We start from the raw sequence: 18974 nt of genomic DNA on the forward strand, positions 1-18974 counted from the left end.
TAGAGGGTCAAAGTTGACCCTAATGATGCACTATGGGGGCAAATCAAACTTCCGGAAAAGTTCGCAGTTCTTCGCGAACGTGAACCACGGAAGTTCGCAGGGAACCGTTCGCCGGCGCACAGTTCAGGCCACCTCTACTATTCTTGAGGCCGGTTTTACACCTGATTTTTGCATTGCCATGTGATGCCATGCTCCTGCCACATCCCACTGCAAAGCAAAAAATGACAAACATACGACCCTGGCTGCATTAGAGTGCACCAACAGGGTCATATGCATAGCGCCACCCCCCCATTCAGTGACATACTCCCTGCTGGGCAGTAAGTATGTCACCGGGGTTCCTGTCTGTCTGGGCATGCGCAACATGATGCACCATGCTCTGCCGTTCCCACTACCTGACCCATTGACTTCCATTACCCCAAGCACTATGCGTTCTGCGCATTGCTTGGAGTAATACGCTGCAGGCTGTGCATCAGGATGGCAGGGATATGAAGCCTCCTGGAGCTACGCGACGTGGTAAGTGTAAAATACCCCATGGACTTGCTTTGTTGTTGCGTTACTCTGCGCTAAAACAGGTTAACGCAATGCAAGTGTAAAAGGGGCCTCAAGATACCCACCAGATTTTGTTTTTTTTCCAGACAAACAGGGCTTATAGTAAATGTAAAGATACACCTGTTTTGTTTCATATTTAAATGTGTGTGTGTGTGTGTGGGGGGGGGGGGGGGGGGGGGGGAGCTGAAAAAATGTTTTTTCTCAGTCTCATACAAATAAGTTAAAACAAAAAAAAAGGAAATAAAGTAAAGCTAATTTTATGTTCAGTGGTTAATGTTCCCTTCAGGAAATGGTCTATTGGCCTAGTCTCTGCTGGGCTTTGGTCGAAGGTTGAAATACAAATTCGTGGGGCTGTCATACCTGGCTTTAGGTTATCACCCACACTTGCATTATTATTGGTTGGTGCCAATGAACTTCCCAATAAATCACAACCTCTGAGGGACAGTTAGTGACAGGACAATAAACTCAGTACAGCCCTGCGTAATATGTCAGCGCTATATAAATTCCTTAAATAAATAAATAACCCCTGATATGTCATATTATTCTGACTACCCTTCACATGACTATGTCACATTGGAAGTTGCAAGATGCTTTTATCCCCCCCCTATGTATTGGCTACTACCCGATATAATGTCCACATGGAGCAAAAGATTAGAGCCAGGCTAGGCTTAAAGCACAGTAAGTATGTCATCCCAGAGTCTTAAAATTTAAGTCCTACTAGTGCCTTACATCCAGTTTATTTTTATCCTTTAATACTATGCTCACATGACCAGAGGTTATATAGTATATTTTTCATGGTTTGTTTTTGGTTTGTTTTTGTTATAGTTTGACAGAAGCTGCAGGTAGCTTTCCCAAAGTGCTGTGTTTAACTGTTTGAATGCTGTTCTGCTACAAAAATGTTTTTGTGGTAGTACATTTTATGCTGTAAGTAATCTTTTAGGACAAAGTGGAAATGCTGAGTTTCAGACCACTTTACTAACTGAAAAGGCTGAGTGGACTGCTTTGGTGCAATGTACCCTTTTTGCACTAAACTCTATGCATGCTACACATTATTTGATGCAAGGAAAAAAGTATGCATCCTCCACACCTGCAGTCACAGTACTGTAATCTATCCCAGAAATCAGACAGGACAAACACATCCAAGGGCAGGCAACATACCAGTATGTTGATAGAAATGGCAAAAAGGGATTTGCTATTCTAGGCAGGCAAGCTCAATCTTTTATCCTGTGACTCCCAAAAAATATAAATTACTTGCTGGGGGTCACAAGATTGAAAATGAATTACAGTACAGGCCTTATTAATTTATTATTTCTGTGTCCTATATTTGAATGTCTTGATGTCTTTTCAGAATCCAGAGAGCATGGAGGGATTACCTACAGCGCCAGGATTCCTTAAACCCAAGCTGCATGGAAAAGCGCAGTCCATCGCCATCGTCTCTGTCGTCAGACAAACTGAGCAGCTCTATCAGTATGAATACATTTTCGGATGACAGCACTCCTGTAAGTACACATCAGTAATGGTCACATTTTGGTGCTGGATGCTTTCCTTTCTATTGTGTAACTATCACTTTAATATAACGATGAACAAAGAAATCTAACATCCAAATTTCTACTGATCAGCGAAGGGAAAGAACTCAAACCAATTAAACCTTATGGCAAATAATCAATTATCCATCAACTGGTTATTTAACCCTCTAACAGAGGCTCAAATTTATTCAGTTTTATTCTCCACCAAGAGGATATTTGCTTGTTAGGAGAATTTTGGGATCAACACTACTTACATTATGTTTAGGATGTATTCTAGAATTACCACTAGATGGCACTTGGGGTCAATATACAATTCAAAACAGCTTTTTGAATAACCAGACTAAAGTCACTGAAGAGAAATACAAAATGAGTATGTTTAAGTCATGAAACTACATGAAAGCTGCATTACTTACAGTAAATGTTTATGCAAGGATAGTTACATAGGTGAATGTGATCATAAGCAATCATTTATAAATATGTACAACTTCTGTTTTGTGTTTAGAGGATTGTAAATACTCCTGTACTGCAGCATTGCAAGCTGTAAAAGGATGCTAGATATCAAGCCCTGCTGAAATCTTAAATTAGCTTAAAGGACCACTTATACATATAAACACATAAATAAAAAGTACATTTCTCCCAGAGTGAAATGAGCTCTAAATTGCTTTTCTCCTATGTTGCTGTCACTTACAGTTGGCAGTAGAAATCTAATAGAACTGACAGGTTTGGACTAGCTCATCTCCTCATGGAGGATTCTCAGGGTTTTCTTTATTTTCAAAAGCACTTAGTGAATGGCAGTTGCACAGTCCAGCTGCCAGAATAGTGTGCAAACAGATGAGGGGGTAACATCTTTGTATAGATCCTTTGCAGGGAGTGCTTTTATAAAGAATACATAAAATACTGAGAATCCCCCGTGAAGATATGGACTGGTCAAAGACCTGTCGGTTCCGTCAGATTCCTAACTACTGTAAGTGACAGCCACATAAGAGAAAAGTAATTGATAGCTAATTTTACTCTGGAAGAAATACTTCTTATTTGTATGTATTTAAATGTTAACATTTTTCACAATAGTAGTCCTTTAATTGTCTGTATTGCTTGATAAGTGACGCCATCCAGGATGCATGCATGTGAATGCGATTACTTTTCCTGGACATCCAGGAAAGTGATGGTATGGTAACATTATCACACTTTGCTAAGTGCTACTAGATGACAAAGAACATCCTTAAGGGGCCCATACACTCACCTGATTTTCTGGCTAATCGATCGATCAAAATCGATTGATCGATTGCAAACCGGTTGGCCAATCGACCGATCGACGGCCGATTTCGATCGATTTCCATCGATTTCCATCGAACTGGCAGGGTGAAAAATCTAGGTCGATCTGATGAGATTGCTTAACATCATTTTGCATTGGCCCTAATGGAAATCTGATGGCAAAAAAAATGCCATCAGATCGAATTCAATAGATTTCAAACTGAAATCTATTGGAATTCTATCCTAGTAAAAAATGTTCTAAAAGCACATCAGATAGATAATAAATCCATCTGATGATCTATCTGTTGCTAATCTGACGAGTGTATGGGCACCTTTAGACTTGACACGATGCACATAACAGCCCTGCAAAAATATAATGTGAGATTGCATGTCCCCAAGTAGCAGCTGGAAATACGGATAGCACTATGGCAGGGTCTTGTCTCTAGCAATGTCACTTCCTATAGGAAACATAATCCTTATTCATGTAGTGGTCTAAGAGTTACTGCAAAACTCAGCATAAGTTCCCTGCAGTATCGTTATTTGTACATACCCACTGATTTCTCACACAATGGCTTCCATTCATAAAGCGTTACTGCACTCGGTAATTGGCATTTGGTAATTTTTCAAAGTTGGTGATATAAAGTTGTGATTCATAGAAAATTACCGTAGTTTAAAAAATCGGGAGTGTCCGAGCGAAAATGACTGACTAGTTTTCACCTATATATAGCAGTCGTTATTGCTCGCTGCATGTCAGATCTGACCAAAAATGGAGCCCTTTGCATTGAGCAGGCTGGTATTTGCTACACTTTAAAGTGCTAATCATGAAGTACTAAAAAAAAAACCACCAATCTAAAAAGAAAAAAAAAAATACAATAATTACAAACTTTGCACATTTGCACCAAAAAACAAGCAAATTATTTCAATACAGCAACCAAGCATGCACATAAAACAAAAATTATATAAAAATATTGTTTACCACCCAAAAAAGCGATTCCAAATACCGGTACACACTTAATACCATTTTTGCCACATTCATACTCACGCATGACTGTATAGACTTGATGAAACTTTTCCTCTTTTCAGTGACCATCTTCAAACTTCAATCACCAGGACATCCAACTATAAACCGGCCATCACCCACACCGTCCGTTCTACTCACCCTCCCAATCCTACCCACAATGCAACATGATTTGAGGTTTTAAACTGTAAATTACCGCAGCTTGCTGATGTTACCTACAGGTTATTGCATACTTTTCTACATTCTACTGCTAAAGTATCACACGGATACCGAACAAAACCCACACTCTGTAATTTTCTATGACTTGAAACAAAAAAACAAAAAAAAAAACTAAATTACCACTAGCAGTGGTTTACCATAGAATTTCTGTTTATTGCACACAGCTTTATGAATGGAAGCCTTAGTGCATCATACACCCTTTTCCTGAGCTTACCAGTAGGGGCTGGCTCTGCCAAGTATATAGTGTGCACAGCGTCCTGATCAGTCTGGCAGACCTTCTCATCCAAGAGCAGGCCAAGGGCAAAGGGTAAAACTATATTATTATATGTATGGGGAATGTGATGGTTTATCAAGACGGAGTGTTTAAGATTTATGGCCAGTCTCTTTAGCAAAAGAGGTTATTGGCCCTATTTGCACAACAGGTAGCCCCGGGACTGTTAAAATGGCGGGCAACTCTGGGCGTCCAACTTTCCACTCCTTGCTGTTAATCAAAGTTTTCATCATTGACGCAAATTGTGGCGTCCTTTTTTCCAGGACACCTTATCTTTGATGAGGCAGAGGCCAGAGGAGGTTAGTGTATGGCAGAGGAGAGTGGAGAGGTTAGCGGTAGGTAAGGAAGAGTGGGAGGTTAGTGTTAGGCAGAGAGGAGTGGGGAGGTTAGTGTTAGGCAGAGAGGAGTGGGGAGGTTAGGGTTAGGTAGAGAAGAGTGGGGAGGTTAGTGTTAGGCAGAGAAGAGTGGGGAGGTTAGTGTTAGGCAGAAAAGAGTGGGGAAGTTAGTGTTAGATAGACAAGAGTGGAGAGGTTAGTGTTAGGCAGAGAAGATTGGGAAGGTTAGTGTAAGGCAGAGAAGAGTGGGGAGGTTAGTGTTAGGCAGAGAAGATTGGGGAGGTTAGTGTTTCGTAGAGAAGAGTGGGGAGGTTAGTGTTAGGCAGAGAAGAGTGGGGAGGTTAGTGTTAGGCAGAAAAGAGTGGGGAAGTTAGTGTTAGATAGACAAGAGTGGAGAGGTTAGTGTTAGGCAGAGAAGATTGGGGAGGTTAGTGTTAGGCAGAGAAGAGTGGGGAGGTTAGTGTTAGGCAGAGAAGAGTGGGGAGGTTAGTGTTAGGCAGAGAGAAGTGGGGAGGTTAGTGTTAGGCAGAGAAGAGTGGGGAGGTTAGTGTTAGGCGAAGAAGAGTGGGTAGGTTAGTGTTAGGCAGTTTTTCCAGGACACCTTATCTTTGGTGAGGTAGAGGCCAGAGGAGGTTAGTGTATGGCAGAGAAGAGTGGAGAGGTTAGCGGTAGGTAGGGAAGAGTGGGGAGGTTAGTGTTAGGCAGTTTTTCCAGGACACCTTATCTTTGGTGAGGTAGAGGCCAGAGGAGGTTAGTGTATGGCAGAGGAGAGTGGAGAGGTTAGCGGTAGGTAGGGAAGAGTGGGGAGGTTAGTGTTAGGCAGAGAGGAGTGGGGAGGTTAGTGTTAGGCAGAGAGGAGTGGGGAGGTTAGGGTTAGGTAGAGAAGAGTGGGGAGGTTAGTGTTAGGCAGAGAAGAGTGGGGAGGTTAGTGTTAGGCAGAGAAAGAGCGTTAATATGAGGCAGATGCAGACGCAGTAGCACGGAGCCGCTCCTGCACAGGTAGTGTCCTGGCTGGAAACTAAACATAGTTTGTGGCACTGCAAGGGTCAGTGTTAACTAGCCAGTCACCATGGTATAGTACACACCTTCTCTGTGCTGCTGTGCTTGTAAATATATACTCAGTCTGCCTTCTGGCTTATCTAAATGTGGTGTATGTTTAGACTTGGTTGTTGCTACATGTATCACTGATGTAAGCTTGTAATTTATTGCCAGTTTAATTAGCATTTTATAGCTTAGCAATGTTGTGCTATTTGCTGTTTAAATTTTATTGCTGCTTTATGTCACTTAAATTTTGTTTAAAGCCCACTCCAGGGGAAAAAAACTATTTTTTTTATTTTGTATAGTGAGGAAAGCGATTAAGCTGGGTTCTAAAAGAGAAAACAGAAATGCATGGGAAAAGGCAGCATGTTTAATTTTTTTTTTTTATTAGGGCCTGAGCACACTTCAGTGTTACAGACTTAGGCCTGGGACCCACTAGTAGCGATTTTCTAAGTGATTGTGATTTGTAAAGCTCTTGTTAATGTAATGCTGTGGGTGATTTAAAAAAAAAAAAAAAAACACCCCTCAAGTGTGATGACACCCATAGCATTACATTAGCAAGAGCTTTTCAAATCACAAGTGCTTACAACAGTGTTTGTAGTGGGTCTCAGACCTTATACCCATTGCTGAAAAATGCACAAAATGCGCAGATTACATACTTTTTGTGCTTTGTAGGGCCCTTTTACACTTAATGCGTTGCGCTGAGTTGTGCCACGTTGCATCCCATTTTGCTAAAGGAGACATGCTGCAACTCAAAGCGTTAAGTGTAAAAGGGCCCTAAACGTCTTCTTGTGGGGAAAATAGTATAATAATATTGTTATTATGATTGTTTTAAAGCTTCTTAAATATTAAAAAAAACTTGCTTTTTTTAACCATTATCAAAGGGAACTTTAAAGGGAAAAAGGGAATCATTATGAAAGGGAACTTTAAAAAAAGAGTTTCACTTACCTGGGGCTTCAACCAGCCCCTGCAGCTGTGCTGTGCCCACTGCCCCGCACCGGTCTGGAACGATCCTTCAGGCCCCTGCATTGGCTAAGTTTTGATTTCTTCGAGTTGCCGGGCACGGTGCCTGTGTACCCCGCGCAAGTCCTCAATCACGCTCCTGCGGCTGGGAGCATCCTACACATGCACAGTGATCGAGGATGCGCATGGCCAGGGCAGTGCAGCGCAGCGGCCGACAACTGGCTCTGTTGTGAAAATCGAAACTCAGCCACTGCAGGGGACCGGAGGATCGTTCCAGGCAGGGCCGGCGCTACCATTAAGGCAAAGGAGGCAGCTGCCCCAGGGCCCCAGAGCTTGTAGGGGCCCCCAGTGGCTACAAGAGGAAAAAAAAATTCAAAATCGGCCTTATAGTTTTTGAGAAAATCGATTTTAAAGTTTCAAAGGAAAAAAAAACACATTTAAAAACCTGCCGACTTTAATGGTTAATAGCAAATCCACCTTAAATGCTAGAAACCCTAAATTTGCAGGGTATGTTAAGGAGATCATTAGGAATAAGAGGAAAAAACTATTTTTCAAAAAGACCTTATAGTTTTTGAGAAAATCGATTTTAAAGTTTAGAAGGAAAAAAGTATACTTTTAAATGCGGTAAATGTCACTTTTAGTAGCAAACCTAACGGTAGTGTAATTTTACATGCATCAAACGAAAGCGCAATAAATTTCCTGACGGGGTTTCCAGGGGGTCTATACGCAGCCGCAGCGCTTTGGCCAGGGATCGCTATACAGCCGCAATATGGCTGTATGAAGATCCCTGGCATGTTTTCCTATTTTCCCATTTTTTTTTTTTTTACGTTTAGAGTGCGGGAATTTAAAAAAAAAATTGTGGGGTCCCCCCTCCTGAAACTTTTTAACCCCTTGTTCCCCATGCAGGCTGGAATAGCCAGAATGTGGAGCTCTGACCGATTAGGGCTTCACACCCTGTTATACCAGCTGCAAAAAAGGTCTCTTAATGCCGATTTTTGTTCCGGGGTATATGTTGGGGGGGGGGGGGGGGGGCCCAGGTTTATTTTGCCCTGGGGCCCCATTGTTGCTTAAACCGGCCCTGGTTCCAGGATGGTGCTGGCACAGGGTTACTGCAGGGGGCTGGTAGAAGCCCCAGGTAAATTAAACTCCTTTTCTCCAAAAAATTGGCATTTTGTGTGTAGATTTTGGTTGTCCAGCAAGTGGACTAATGCTCTCTTCCATGCAGATATTATGAATAGGAAATAAAACCTTGAATGTATTCAGAAATACAGCGTAAAACTGTTTTAGCAAAGTGAATGTAAATTGCTTGCCTTTAATAATGCTAATAGCACTTTTACATGTGAAGCATAGAAGGGTTAGGAAACTGAATTGCTGTGATAGTCAGTTATTGTATTATAAATTCCAGTGGTTTATCAGTCTGGCTTTTTGTTTGGAGCCCATTGACTGGTTGCTGACTGTCAGTGCTCTGTGACTTTTATAGAAAATGAATTGGGCGTCACAGTTGTGACGTATATGAAATTGGAACTTTTATAGTAGTCTGGGATTTGCTTTGAGCCATGTTTAGCCTCTGCCTAGTGTACTCAGTTAAGTTATGGCAAAGATATTTTGTGGTGCAATGCTGCCTACTTAAAACAGAAAGTCTTATACATTTTGTTACATTCACTAGAAAAAATCCTGGCACCCGTGGTCATCTCAATAACCGAAGGGGTCGCCCTATTGCATCACTCTCACAAGCCCTTACCATAACACAACCATAGCAATGCATTCCTTGCACTGATACACAGGGACATATATATAAATTGCCCCCCCCCCCCTCCCTAGATCCTCCCAACCTCTATCGCTGGGGGGAGGGGGCAGGCCAGTAGCTGGAGGGGCGGTCCTGTACCTAATGCAGAGCAGCAGCAGAGCATTATACATTACCTGCTCCTGGCAGCGATACAAGTCCCTCTTCATTTACTCTTCAGTTTACAAATGCTGTGCAGCCAGCCAATCACCATGCGGCTTCAGTCCCATGTCATGTGACAGGGAAGGAAGGTGCATGGTGAATGACTGTCTGCGACACTTGTAAACTGAAGAGGCATTTAAGACAACCTTTACTGGTAGATGTTAATGTATAATGCTCTGCTGCCACTTTGGATTAACTAAGTGCATACAGGACCGCCCCCTGCACCATTTCCCGGTCCTGGGCCCCCAGTTCCCAGGCCCCTGATGGTGGTGGGTTGTTACGCCCCTGCTAATGAAGGCCAAAGCAGTCTGAACAGTTGACTGCAAGTAGAAGTATATGGTTCTGTAAAATGTATGATCTATAGATATTCTGTAAATCAGAGGTTCTGGATGAATGTCTGGCCTACGAGTGGTGACGGTCCCTGTGTACTTTATGAAATAAAGACCAGGTAGGTTACACTGTCACCCCCCCCCCCCCAACTTCTTGGCAAATGCACACAAAAAATCCATGTACCAGTATTTTAAAATAAACCCTGCAGTGATTCAAAGTTTAGGCAAGTTTCGACATGTTTTATCAATTTTACATAATTACTATGCAATCTGAGATGAAGGAAACTAAGCACCAGAAAGGAACATTTTGGCACTGAACTAAGGACAAAGGGGATTTCTGAGAGATGTGTAAATAACCATGCAGCTAAATTAGAAAGCCCCAGAATTGAACTCACTCCTGTATCATCCTGTACCTCCCACCAGAAGTAGACTAAAATGCTAAAAGGTGCTGAATGACTGGGCTGAAAAATATTGAATACAATTTTCCTTTCCACCCAGCATAGAGGTAAAACATCTGCCTTTGATACAGGAGACTGTGAGCTGTATTCTGAGGCTTTCTAATTTAGCTGCCTAATTATTTACAGATCATTTAACATTTCAACAAGTATTATACAGACCAGCACACCTTAACAGACCCTATGTGCAGGAATGATTTCAGTGGTAATAGCTGACTGTCTGTGTGTGCAAGAGAGAGACAGAGGACAGGGCAGTTAGCGCAAACCAAGTGGGGAGGAGATGACCGCATTGGCTAGGCTGGTCACTTCAGTACATAAATCATATTGTGAGAATTAACTAACCATGCAGAGAAAGTGCCCCCCCCCCCACAATGCTAAGAAGACAAAGGATTCATAAATGTCTAAACATAAAGTGCCAATATGCTCCATTGTGTCCAAAAGTACCCCAGATCTCATAGAATGCCAGCAATGCTTCTCACAATCATAAATGTTTAACTCAGCCATCCCCAGGATTTTGGTACATACTAGAGATGGTTGCAGAAACACTTATGTCATACTTGTGACCTTCTAGCTGACCTGAGAGGGTCATGGTTTTTTCTTTTAAACAATGCACATTGCCTGGCTGTCCTAATGATCATCTGCCTTGAATACTTGAACCATAGCCCCTTAACAAGTATGCAGATCATGTTTGACTTAAGTTTGACTGCATTTGCCACATGCCTGTTTCAGGTGAGTGATTCAGGCACCACTAATGCATGAAGATCAACAGGATTGCTAGGCAACTGGTATTATTTAAAATGAAATAAATATGGCAGCCTCCATATCTCTCTCAGGTCAGTTGTCCTTTAAAGTACCTTTGTGAGTTTGGATACTTCCTTCTTCCAGAGGCTTTCCCTGTCTTCCATAGCCAGGCCATTCTAGCCCTGAGAACGCTGAAGACCATGGCCGCACTGAGCTTGTGCAGTTGCATGCACCCAGGGGCATAGCAACAGGGGGTGCAGCGGTAGCGACCGCATCGGGGCCCTTGGGCCAGAGGGGCCCCGAAGGGCCTCCCTCAACTACTGTGTTAGTTCTCTATTGGTCCTGTGCTGGTAATAATCACTTCTATATATACTTTGAATAGTGGTAATCATTAACAAGCTGTTCCCCATCCCCTTCTTGCACCTCTGACACTGTAGTTGCCATTGGCAGGTTTTGGTGCGCCGTATCAATTGTTATGTATAGAGTGCCTGGGGGGCCCCATTGTAAAACTCGCATCGGGGCCCACAGCTCCTTAGCTACGCCACTGCATGCACCCATATGGTTTTTGAAAGAAAAAGCCGAGGCCAAGGGGGTGCATGCTACTGCGCTGCTTGAGCTATTGACAAATGGTTTTGTGGAGGGGACAACGCTGGAATGGGCTGGTGAAGGAGGATCGGGGAAGCCTCTATAGGATGAAGGAAGCCTCTGGAGGACCTCTCCTGAGGTGAGTTCCCCTTTGGGGCACCTTTGTTCCCTACATTTTTCCTTTAACCTGTTGGTTGTACAGTATATCTACACCCTTTGAGAATACATCTTCGCTTCAGGGGCATAGATATATGTACCTCGCGGCATTCACCCACCGTGTGTGCACCCCTGCATGCATTCTTCGCCACCTGTACATACACTGATCGGTGAATGGTAACAGGTGTTCCCAAAGCTGATTTAAGTGCCTGTAATAAAAGATCACTTGCATCAGTGAGATGCCAGTAGTCATTACCAAAGTGAAAGTAAAAACATAAACACATTACTTCCTGTGTACTGTACACAGGGATAAAGTAGGGTGACATCTATAGGCCGAAAAGTAGAAATACACAAACAATACATTAAATTAAATAAAAATACATCCCCCATTAATAAACCCCTGACCTCCCCCACTCTCCCATAATTACCAAAATAATACAATTAAAGAAAAAAAATTACATAAAAAATACATAAATAGTTACATTGGGGACTCAACTTTTTTAATATTTATGTCATGGGGGTATATTACTGTTGTTGTTGCAAATAAGGGCTTGTAATTAATGTTATAGTTTAAACGAACACAAAACTGAAAAAAATACACCTTTATTTCCGAATGAAATATTGTCACAATACATTGCACTAGGGACATAATTTAAATGTTGTCATAGCCAGGGCTAATAGAATGTGTGGGTTTTATCCACAGCATCACGTTTTATTTTAAGACTATAATGGCTGTAAACTGAGAAATAATTAATTTTTTCCATTGTCTTATTATTATTCCTGTTAAAACGCATTTTGAATAAAATAATTCTCAGTAAAAAGTACCACCCAAATAAAGCCTAATTGGTGGTAAAAAACACAAGACATAGATCATTTTGGTGTGATAAGTAGTGATAACGGCAAGTGAATGGGAGGAGCGCTGAAATGTGAAAATTGTTCTGGTCCATAAGGGGAACACAACCTGTAGTGGTCAAGTGGTTAAAATCTAAGTAAAAAAGTAAACTGTAAACACCAAAGTCTATAAAATGTTATCTTATTTTTTTACCAGCCAGGAAGTAAAATTCTCAGCACACATTAGACATAACTCTAGATTTCTGGGAGTCAGCTGACCTTTTGTGTAATAGCTTGATGCACGTAGTTGTTGAAGTGTATTTCCATCCATTGATGTCTGCGCTAAAAGGCTATCAGCAGACATTTTAATGAGTAAACTGCAGACCTTGGCTGCCACTGCCCCTCCGCTCCCCTTGGCAGAGCTCACTAAACAGTAAGGGCAACAAGTCAAAATTAATCTTCCTCCCTGGTGCTGCTAAATATCAGGCCAGGTCATGCCTTATGGAGTGCTTTTTAAAAGATGGAAGGGAGACTTTTTTTACTTGTGCTCCACGAAGTCATCTCCTTGCCTGCAAATGAATCTTCAGGCTGTGGAAGAGTTTACAGAACTACCAGAGGGAAATAAAAACAGAATGAAGAAGAGACGCGTGGAAGACCTTCCTGCCCCAATCATTTTATATGACAGGCAATTTACTAGGCTGTTTATAATGACAGAGTAGGAAGATATAACCCCTTCAGCCATTATTCATAATATGTTATTGTATATCTAGTGATAGATGACTTTTGCTATTTCTTGTCTCTTTCATTAAAAGAGTAATAATGAAAAGCATTGGGAGCAGATTGATAAGTAGATATTCTGATGAGCAGCGCTGTGGGTCTTTGCTAGGCATGCCTGCTCAATCTGTTTCTTGAACCCAGCTTTAAAACCCCCTTGTTGTCACGCTATTGTGCTGATCAGCTGTCAATTCCATAATAATAATGCTTCCTCAGAACAGACCAATGGGAATAGAATGCTTTGGCTGTCAGAGTCTATAGCAAATGTGTGACAAGGAAAACAAGGAGATAACACTATTCAGGACCTCCAGTTTGTCTGTTGTTCTCTGCTTAGGGCCAGTAGACTCAAGGCTGTCGCCCATATGCAATTCAGTTTTTCTCCTCAGTTTTCTCCTAGATGATATTTTCACACCTTGTTATAAAATACCTTTTAAACTACTAGCAAACAATAAAATACCCAGAGGTATATGCCCCCAGTATATGTAGGCAGGGGTATATGTCCCCAGTATATGTAGTCAGGGGTATATGTCCCCAGTATATGTAGCCAGGGGTATATGTGCCCAGTATATGTAGTCAGGGGTATATGTGCCCAGTATATGTAGGCAGGGGTATATGTCCCCAGTATATGTAGGCAGGGGTATATGTCCCCAGTATATGTAGTCAGGGGTATATGTCCCCAGTATATGTAGCCAGGGGTATATGTGCCCAGTATATGTAGTCAGGGGTATATGTGTCCAGTATATGTAGGCAGGGGTATATGTCCCCAGTATATGTAGTCAGGGGTATATGTGCCCAGTATTTGTAGGCAGGGGTATATGTCCCGAGTATATGTAGTCAGGGGTATATGTGCCCAGTATATGTAGTCAGGGGTATATGTGCCCAGTATATGTAGCCAGGTGTATAGTGGCCCCAGTATATGTAGCCAGGGGTATATGTCCCCAGTATATGTAGTCAGGGGTATATGTGCCTAGCATATGTAGGCAGGGGTATATGTCCCCAGTATATGTAGTCAGGGGTATATGTGCCCAGTATATGTAGTCAGGGGTATATGTGCCCAGTATATGTAGTCAGGGGTATATGTGCCCAGTATATGTAGGCAGGGGTATATGTCCCCAGTATATGTAGTCAGGGGTATATGTGCCCACTATATGTAGCCAGGTGTATAGTGGCCCCAGTATATGTAGCCAGGGGTATATGTCCCCAGTATATGTAGTCAGGGGTATATGTGCCCAGCATATGTAGGCAGGGGTATATGTCCCCAGTATATGTAGTCAGGGGTATATGTGCCCAGTATATGTAGTCAGGGGTATATGTGCCCAGTATATGTAGTCAGGGGTATATGTGCCCAGTATATGTAGGCAGGGGTATATGTCCCCAGTAAATGTAGTCAGGGGTATATGTGCCCACTATATGTAGCCAGGTGTATAGTGGCCCCAGTATATGTAGCCAGGGGTATATGTCCCCAGTATATGTAGTCAGGGGTATATGTGCCCAGCATATGTAGGCAGGGGTATATGTCCCCAGTATATGTAGTCAGGGGTATATGTGCCCAGTATATGTAGTCAGGGGTATATGTGCCCAGTATATGTAGTCAGGGGTATATGTGCCCAGTATATGTAGGCAGGGGTATATGTCCCCAGTATATGTAGTCAGGGGTATATGTGCCCAGTATATGTAGGCAGGGGTATATGTCCCCAGTATATGTAGTCAGGGGTATATGTGCCCAGTATATGTAGTCAGGGGTATATGTGCCCAGTATATGTAGTCAGGGGTATATGTGCCCAGTATAAGTAGTCAGGGGTATATGTCCCCAGTATAAGTAGTCAGGGGTATATGTCCCCAGTATATGTAGTCAGGGGTATATGTGCCCAGTATATGTAGTCAGGGGTATATGTCCCCAGTATATGTAGTCAGGGGTATATGTCCCCAGTATATGTAGTCAGGGGTATATGTCCCCAGTATATGTAGTCAGGGGTATATGTGCCCAGTATATGTAGGCAGGGGTATATGTCCCCAGTATATGTAGTCAGGGGTATATGTGCCCAGTATATGTAGTCAGGGGTATATGTCCCCAGTATATGTAGGCACGGGTATATGTCCCCAGTATATGTAGTCAGGGGTATATGTGCCCAGTTTATGTAGGCAGGGGTATATGTCCCCAGTATATGTAGTCAGAGGTATATGTGCCCAGTATATGTAGGCAGGGGTATATGTGTCCAGTATATGTAGTCAGGGGTATATGTCCCCAGTATATGTAGCCAGGGGCTTATGTGCCCAGTATATGTAGTCAGGGGTATATGTGCCCAGTATATGTAGTCAGGGGTATATGTGCCCAGTATATGTAGTCAAGGGTATATGTGCCCAGTATATGTAGTCAGGGGTATATGTGCCCAGTATATGTAGTCAGGGGTATATGTGCCCAGTATATGTAGTCAGGGGTATATGTTCCCAGTATATGTAGTCAGGGGTATATGTGCCCAGTATATGTAGGCAGGGGTATATGTGCCCAGTATATGTAGTCAGGGTTATATGTGCCCAGTATATGAAGTCAGGGTTATATGTGCCCAGTATATGTAGTCAGGTGGCACATGGCAGCAGCCAGCAAGTCCCCCGGGCCGGGCAGCCCCCATTTCCACCCACCTCCGTCCACTGCTGCAGGCACTGTGATTGAGGCAGCTCTTCTCAGCACAACATACTTACAATGCCTTGCGCGTGGGGTCGGGTCGGTGCTCCGTTCTCCTCCTCGCAGCCTCCTTGCAGCTCTCCTGGTCGCACGGCTGAGAGTCCTCCTTCTCCCTCCCTGGCTAGCCGGAACTATACAGTAAGTGTCGCCCCGGCCGCCAGGGAGGATCGATGCGTCACCACATAGTCCCTCTCCTCACCAGCCACCTTATCAGAGGAGAGGGGCCGCGGGAGCCTGGTGCTATTCCATAATAAAATAAAAAAAAGTCCCCTGACTCGCACAGGCCGTGGCGTAGGGGCCCCATAGCAACGTTATGGTGGCTATAGTGAATGCTACTCCACTGATATGGACCTGTATGCACTCTTGATCTAGAACAATCAAATTGACTATAAACTGGGTATTAATTCTACTACCAATCAGTTGGTAACAACCGAAAAATGTCCAGTTTCTCAGTCGTTGAATGATCAGATTGTTGCTAAATATCGATAACACAGCATATGTTTGTGCAAATAACCAAACCATGTAACCTGGGGTTACTTGCTGGGCACAAATGAAATGATTGAATGGGAAAACCAACATACATAAAAATCATTTGCAAGAGTTAAAGATAGCAGCACAGCTATGGGATATCAACAAGTAACATACTTTATTGCATATCCCTTTCAAAAATACAAAGGTCAGAAAACCTCCCTATTAAAAACTTGCTGGCTAAAATGGTGCTGGTAACCCTTAGCAACACACTAGTGGGAAGCCCCTGCACAGCCATACAATCAGGCATAACCCACACAGCAGCAGAGAGCAGCCCCTGTGACTGCAGGGGGCCAGAGGTGTGGGAAGGCCCCAACTACTAACCCTCCCTTTCTCTAAAACTCCAGATCAGGTGTTTTTGTGGCTACACTTGTTATGGGTGTGAAGATCCTGATGGCCACATTTGTTTTATGACCCTGTTATGATAAAATCCCATGTTGTGAGGGTCACCAAGAGAGGCAAGGGAAGGTTTATGAACCTTTTTTTGCTAGGGGCACCATTATTTGTAGTTACGCCCCTGAAAACAGCCAGTAAAATGGTGTGGCCACAACCAAAAATTCCAAGGTCAGTAGATAGAATGGGTGTCTAGTTTAAATAACAGATGTTATATCACATAGAATGGGCACAGTCGCACCACCAATAAGTATGTCGGCAGAACCTGACACACCAAGTGGGTACGGAATGGCTATTGATCTTTGTACCTCCTGTTGACACCTTTTTCTCCCTTGTGGATTCCGTGTACTGGCATAATGCCTTCTGTAAGATGTGCAATTAAAGACGTGACTATGCAGATGTGCGCTGACGCAGTGCCCTTTTGTTGATACAGCTACCGTTTTTGTTTTGGTGAGCAGCACTCTGACAAGCCGTAGCATTGGTCCTGTGCACCTTCTTCTCCATTTCAAGAGGAACTGTAGCAAATAGTGGGAAAAAATAAATCAATACACTGAAAAGTGAGAAGTTAAAAAATAGAAGAGAGATCAAGAAATGACTGATTTGACATGTAATTTGTTCATATTGTTTGATCCACAATGAGCCTGCACATCATCATATTTACTACTGGCAGACATGAAAAAACTAGACGGCACCAACTGCTGTTATCTATAACTACACCTAACAATGTGATAGGTTAAAATGTTGTTTTTTTATAGATATACTGTACATATGCACAGAGGGAGCTACTGGTTGCTTGGCAGTTGGAAACAGCCCTTATTTCCCACAATTCAACAAGGTTTACAGACAGGAAACTGTCATGACCTAGGTCAGGAATTGGCAAACTTGGCCCTCCAGCTGTTAAGGAACTACAAGTCCCACAATGCATTTGCCTTTATGAGTTATGACTGTGGCTGCCAGACTCCTGCAATGCATTGTGGGACTTGTAGTTCTTTAACAGCTGGAGGGCCAAGTTTGCCCATGCCTGACCTAGGTCCTGACATCACACTGTGGGAGGGGTTTCACCACAATATTAGCCATACAGACCCCCCTGATGATCAATTCAAGAAAAGGTGAAGATTTCTCATAGGAAAAGGGGTATCAGCTACGGATTTGCATGAAGTTCCATCCTTGATTACGATTCCTCTTTAAGAAACCAGTGGCAGAAGATGAATGTCAGAATGACAGCTAGGCTGTAATTTTAAATGTGAAATGTTCACATTTAACTAGTGTCTACATTAAAAAATAGCAAACACATAACTATTTCCATCTTTCATCCAAATCTTTTTCAAACCAAATTTCCCTATAAATACAGAACTTTATTCTGGAAGCTCAGTTTCCTATTCAAAATACAACCAATAAATCGTACTGTGTGCTTACTGCAAAATAACATATCGCAAAATGAAGAGGAATTATTGCAGTGAATTTGTCAGAGCTGGAAGTTTTGAATGTACATTTGGTAATGGGAAGCCTGATAGATTTCAGTCATTTTGGAGGCTGGGGGAAGCAGCAGACACTGTGTGGTTGAATATTGCCGCACTGCTGCCACAATGATCCATGTGATGTGTTAATCTTCAAATACACACAGTATCCGAGCGCTTCTATCCTCCGACTCTCCTAGGATTGGAAGTCTCTGCTCTTCAAATGCTTGCACACACATTGGTAACAAATAAATCCGAAGCTCTGGCTATTATTGTGTCAAGTATCACTAAATCTCCGACCATAAAACACTGAGCAAAAATAACATTACCATGCAACATAAACTGGCAGAGAAATGGCTGTGTCTGTGGATGAGTAACGTCTGTGAGTCAGGTCTTCTTGTAAGGGGTTAAATTATATACCCTGCAAGCCAGCTAATGTACCACCACAATTATTTTGTTCATGAGCAGATGTGGAAACATTCAGTCATTATTTCAGTTATTGGCTAAAACAGCAAAAATAACCAATTATCCAATTTAGATGATTTAGGCATATCATAGTGTGGCCCCAAACAACGTGTAGGATTTGTTGGTTGAATGATTGGGCAAATGATTTGGTTTATTCATGCCCAAGTTGTGAAAAGCAGCACAGATCGTGATTGAATTTGTAAAATGAGATAAACAGAAACACAATGGACGCAATTGACTGAGATGTCTCTAGAGACCTCCAGATGTGTCTACTTTCCAGCTTTAAAACAAACAGAAATAACAAAGACTAACACCTTTAAAGGACCATTAGGATAAAAAAAACCTGTAAAATTAAAACTACTTATAAGATGTAAATCTACATTTTCAGCCTTTTTAGATATTTTAAGTCTTCCTGCCACTTGAGTCTTCCCGCCACTAGAGGCAGCTCTTACTTAGTCTGTA

General features: G+C 42.5%; 1 protein-coding gene across 2 annotated transcripts in view; it reads left to right on the forward strand.

Moving 5' to 3' along the window:
* Positions 1 to 18974, forward strand: part of SCHIP1 (schwannomin interacting protein 1) — a 538791-nt gene that overhangs the window by 132834 nt on the left and 386983 nt on the right. For both annotated transcript variants that reach the window (XM_068280922.1, XM_068280923.1), the window contains exon 4: positions 1898 to 2048. In XM_068280922.1, the coding sequence (XP_068137023.1) occupies positions 1898 to 2048 (151 nt within the window). The remainder of the gene's footprint in view (positions 1 to 1897; positions 2049 to 18974) is intronic.

The sequence above is a fragment of the Hyperolius riggenbachi genome, chromosome 4 (genome assembly GCF_040937935.1).
Source record: "Hyperolius riggenbachi isolate aHypRig1 chromosome 4, aHypRig1.pri, whole genome shotgun sequence".
NCBI lineage: Eukaryota > Metazoa > Chordata > Amphibia > Anura > Hyperoliidae > Hyperolius > Hyperolius riggenbachi.